The sequence below is a fragment of the Carlito syrichta genome, unplaced genomic scaffold, assembly GCF_000164805.1.
Source record: "Carlito syrichta isolate Samal-C Ts95f unplaced genomic scaffold, Tarsius_syrichta-2.0.1 Scaffold136712, whole genome shotgun sequence".
NCBI classification, from domain to species: domain Eukaryota; kingdom Metazoa; phylum Chordata; class Mammalia; order Primates; family Tarsiidae; genus Carlito; species Carlito syrichta.
The window spans coordinates 87,221-91,989 of record NW_007080808.1 but is presented as its reverse complement, the minus strand read 5'-3'; the positions used below and the strand labels follow the sequence as shown (position 1 = coordinate 91,989).

General features: G+C 42.6%; 1 protein-coding gene across 5 annotated transcripts in view; it reads right to left on the bottom strand.

Moving 5' to 3' along the window:
• SGTB (small glutamine rich tetratricopeptide repeat containing beta) overlaps positions 1-4,769 on the bottom strand; it is a 46,872-nt gene that overhangs the window by 40,789 nt on the left and 1,314 nt on the right. Inside the window, exons 1-2 of one of the 5 annotated variants that reach the window (XM_008049766.2) lie at positions 4,663-4,768; positions 3,475-3,596 (exon numbers count right to left, since the gene is read on the bottom strand). In XM_008049766.2, coding sequence (XP_008047957.1) covers positions 3,475-3,574 — 100 coding nt within the window. In that variant the 5' untranslated portion in view covers positions 3,575-3,596; positions 4,663-4,768. The other 4 variants (XM_008049765.2, XM_008049768.2, XM_008049769.2 and 1 more) reach the window with 4 other exon arrangements.

Below are 4,769 nucleotides of genomic sequence, written 5' to 3'. Positions count from 1 at the left end.
AAATTAGCCGAGCATGGTGACACACTCCTATAGTCCCAGCTACTTGGGAGACTGAGGCTGGAGGATCAGCTGAGTTCAGGAGGTTGAGGCTGTGGTAAGCTGTGATCATGCCACTGCACTTCACCTGGGCAACAGGGTAAGACCCCAACTCAAAAAAAAAAACAGTGGGAGGAAATAATGGTAAGTTTATATTTTGATGGAAATGATCCAGTAGAGAGTGAAAATATGACATTATAAGAAAAAGAGAATAGAATAATTAGAGTGCTATTCTGGCATAGATGAGACAGGATGGCATCAAGCATCCCAGCAGAGGAGTTTCATTGAGAAAGAAACATGGATCGTCTATGGTAACAGACAGGCAAGCAGGCAGAGTATGTGGGTGTTGATGCTGGTGGTAGCTGGCAGTAGGAGTCTCCGGAAGCTTGTTTGGAGAGGGGGTTGTTTTTGTTTTTGTTTTTTTAAGAGATGAGGTCTAACCATGTTGCCCAGGCTGGAATGCAATGGCTATTCACAGGTGTGATTATAGCATACTACAACCTCGAACTCCTGGGCACAAGCAATTCTCCTCCCTCAGTCTCTGGAGTAGATGGGACTACACGCATGCACCACCACAGTCAGTGATTTTCTTATTATTTCAGTTTCCTAGGTAGAGTCGGAAGCAAGGTCATCAACTAAAAGTGAGGATAGGGAGGAGGGTTTGGGGTTTGGGGGGTTAGGAAGACATGAGAAAGTGTTAAAATGGTCATCTAGGTGAGTAAAAGTATGAATGAACTTAGAACAGATAGTGAGAGTGCCTGGCAGTATTCAAGGTCCTCTTGAGGTTCACAGTCATAAATTTAAAGTAGGGCTAGGCAGCAAAGTTGTGGGTTTTGTTCCATCTATACACAGATACATGGATGTGGGCACAGAGTAGGGAGAGAGTTGGATTTAAACAAGATTGTGTTTTTGCAAGAAAGGCAGGGAGATACAGGGGAATGCTTATAATTATCACCCACAGAATTTAAGGTGGGTAAGAAGATGTATGGGAAAAGTTGAGGGATCAACAGATTGGAGGTACTGCCTGGGTCAAAGAACTGTTTGGGTAGGGATTCTAGGGGGAGTGAGCTTGGACAGATAGGCAACAGTGGTCAGAAGGTGAAATGTTTAAGACAGAGAGTATGGGAGGAATGAAATTTTGATAATGATAAGGTATAGGGAAGTTTCTCAATCTCAGCATACTGATATTTTGGACCAGATAATCCCTTGTGGTCAGTGGCTGTCCTGTGCATTTGTAGTATGTTTAGCATAATCCAGGGCCTCTCCTCACTCACTAGATGCCAATGATACCAGCCCTCCAGGTGTGGCAATCAAAAATGTCTCCAGGGCTGGGCACAGTGGCTCATGCCTATAATCCCAGCACTTTGGAAGGCCAAGATGAGAGGACTGCCTGAGCCCAGGAGTTTGAGACCAGCTTGGACAACATGGCAAGAACTTGTCTCTAAAATAAACTTAAAAAGTAGCCAGTTGTGGTGGCATGCACCTGTACTTCCAGCTACCTGCAAGGCTGAGATGGAAGGATTGCTTGAGCCCGGCAAATCAAGGTTACAGTAGCTGTGACCGTGACAGTGCACTCCAGCCTGGGTAACAGAGTGAGACTCTGGCTCAAAAACAAACAAACAAACAAACAAACAAACAGGCAACAGTGGTCAGAAGGTGAAATGTTTAAGACGGAGAGTATGGGAGGAATGAAAAATGTCTTCAGACATTGCAAAATCAACCACCCCCTCTCCAGTTGAGAACTACTGATCTAGGGTATGACCAAGTGTTAGAGATCATTGGACAAGAGAACTGAGAGTCAAGGGAACTGGAAGAATCATCTATGACTACGTTGCAATTGCTAAGAATTAAGACAGGAGTAGTGCTAGAGAGAGTGACAGTGAACAGGAACCATAGCAGTCAAAAAAGGAAACAAATGTCAGTAGATGACAACAATTAAAAGGAGTGGGAGACATAATCTGATGACAAGACTCAAAGCTGATGATACATCAGCTTTACAATAGTGGTAAAGCTGGTATGAGAACTGAGGCTTCTCTCCTAGGGCTTTCTTAAATGTCTAGAAGGTGGGCAGACACTTCCACATGATTTCATGTTCAATTAAATTAGACTCACAGAGTCAAAAATAGGGGTCATTCAAAAACAATTGGCACCATTTCTGACTGCCATATATAACAAACAGCTGAAGGCACATATTTTTGGCTGAATACCATCCTAAAAATAGGACATAACATCTTGGTATTTTAAAAAAAACTCAGTTTTTTTCTGGCCCTTAAAAGTTCTACACTGCCTTTGATTAGAAAATAAATGTGTTTTCTTAAACGATTGCATTTATCTGTTTCCTACAGAGCAATCATAACTAACATTTTCCTTAGATAGCCAATCAACTTTATCTTCACATAGTCTAACCATCAAGGAGAACAAAAAGACCTTAATATAAAATGGACTCATTTCAACGTTCTCCAACTGTGCATCACCTGCTCCTCTCACCACCACCTGGAAAGACATCATCTAACTACACTGCAAGCAGATTTAGAGCAAATGCCCAATTTTCAACCCCGCCTCCTAAAAGCATATTAAGATGTGCCCCCTTTTTAGGAGAAGCAACTTCAAGATAGGAAATTCAGACCATACTGTTATTTATTAGGTTCTCCCAAATGCACTCTCATTGCAATAATTAAGTCTTTAGGTCACAAGGAAGTTAGGTTCACTGAACCTCACAAGTCCATCTTCAGAATTCTATCTTGTTATGGTTATGCTGAATTCAAATTTTAGAATACGTAAACATGAAGCACAAAGATGGTGTCAAGGAAACACATGATGCTATCATCCAAGTCCTGTTCAACTTTGCAGATTATCAAATCTCATATTTAAAATTTACATAAAACAAGGGTGAAATCCTCTCACTTCAAGTCCCAAAATAGAAACTTGTCAAACTCACTAATGATATAATAATTCTTTACAAAGTGCTGTTACGATGACTAAGGTATTTTTATATATCATTTCTAAACTAGATGCTTTCCTGTTAGGAAAAGGAGTCAAGATTTTCAGAGTGAGAACCAGCACTTAAATATCAGTTTTGTCACATATTAGTTGTGCTATGTTACTTAAATTATCTGGTTTCATTTTCTCATTTGTTAAATGGGGATAATACTAATATAACATTGCTGTAAGAAAGAAGTTCCTATAATATGAAGAGCATAGTTCTAGCACATAATACTTGTTAGATAAATGAACAGGAGTCCTCTTAATTTGTTGTTAAAACAAACAAAACAAGCTTCAGAAAAAGGAAATAAGATAACCTCATGGTTAGGCTTCTTCTCTTCTGGAAACATCACCAAAATATTCTGATTTTGTTATAACATCATAAATTTGGGTTTACAGCTATTTTAGTCTTTATTATAACGATCACACAAATGAACACAAAGAGCAGGTGCCTACCTTCCAAACTTTCCTGTTCATCTGAAGTATAAGCATCCATCTGACTTTGTTCCCGTAAGAAACGAATAACTGCATAAACTAGGTGCTTGATAGATGCCATTTTAGAAGCGTAAACTCTTTTCCTTGATAAGGAAAATGAAAACACTGAGCTAAGTTATTTAAAAGAACTTAGTCAGAAAAGTTATAAATTACAAAGGTAATAAATAACAAGGGTTAAAAATTACATTAAAAGCAAAAAACAGAACCCTACATGACCTTCCACCACTTCTCTTTTTAAAGAGTCAGAAGAGCACAAAGTGTTGTTATGGTAATTTATTACATCTTTTCATTTATACTCAGTTTTATTAGACTACGTTAAATAAAAAATGTTTTTCAAAACATGTATACCATAAGCTTAGACTCTCACTTAATATCTCACTATTCAGAAATCCCCTAAAGGCCTCAGTGCTAACTTGAGAGAGGTTCCATACTGCTGACTCGGAGCTGATCTCCACCTAGCATCCTCCTCTATTTCACGAGGTTTTTAAAAATGAATTAATAACCTCCACTCCACCTACTTCTGTGATGCGGAAACGCATCCACAAAAGGTTGTTCAACTGCTGACTGTCGTTCTTAATAAAAATGGCATTTCTAATGTCACCAACTGACACGTCAGGAAAACATTGCCCAGGTCGATGGATGGATACTACACACCGACCGGCGCTCCCTGCAGCAGCTGTGCTCTCGTGGACAAGCTGGAAGCTCCGGGTCACGTTCATTCACAGGAAATACTATCGCAACCAAACAGTGGCGCAGGGCCAGCCAGCATTAACGGCTTCTTTCCACTAAATCGCATCATCCATCTGCTCCCCAGGTTCCCTCATTCAAAGACAGGGTGTGGTGGCGCCGCCAGACTGTTTATCAGCCAGGCACTCATTTGAACGGCGATCTCAGCCCCTAGGCCATGGAGTTGCAAGCGCGAAACAAGGCCCCTGGGTAGAAGGTGAAAACAGAACGAGGGGAGAAGGGGCGCGGAGGGGACAGGGGGCATCCGACCTCCTCGAGGCTGCGCTCCCCCCTCCCTCCCATCCTCCCCCCGGTACCCGGGCCTCGCTCGCTCGGCCCCGACGGCGTTTGCAGCCGGAGCGCGGTGCAGGCCTCCGTCCGGGGCGGCGGGAGGCGCCCCTTTCCCGGACAGAAGCCCCTTACCCGGCAGCAGGACGCGAGAGGACGGCTGCGGGCCCACGGGCGTCCGAGAGGCGGTCCCCGCGACCCCTAGGCCTCAGGGCTTGAGCCTGGCTCCAGATCGCAGCTCA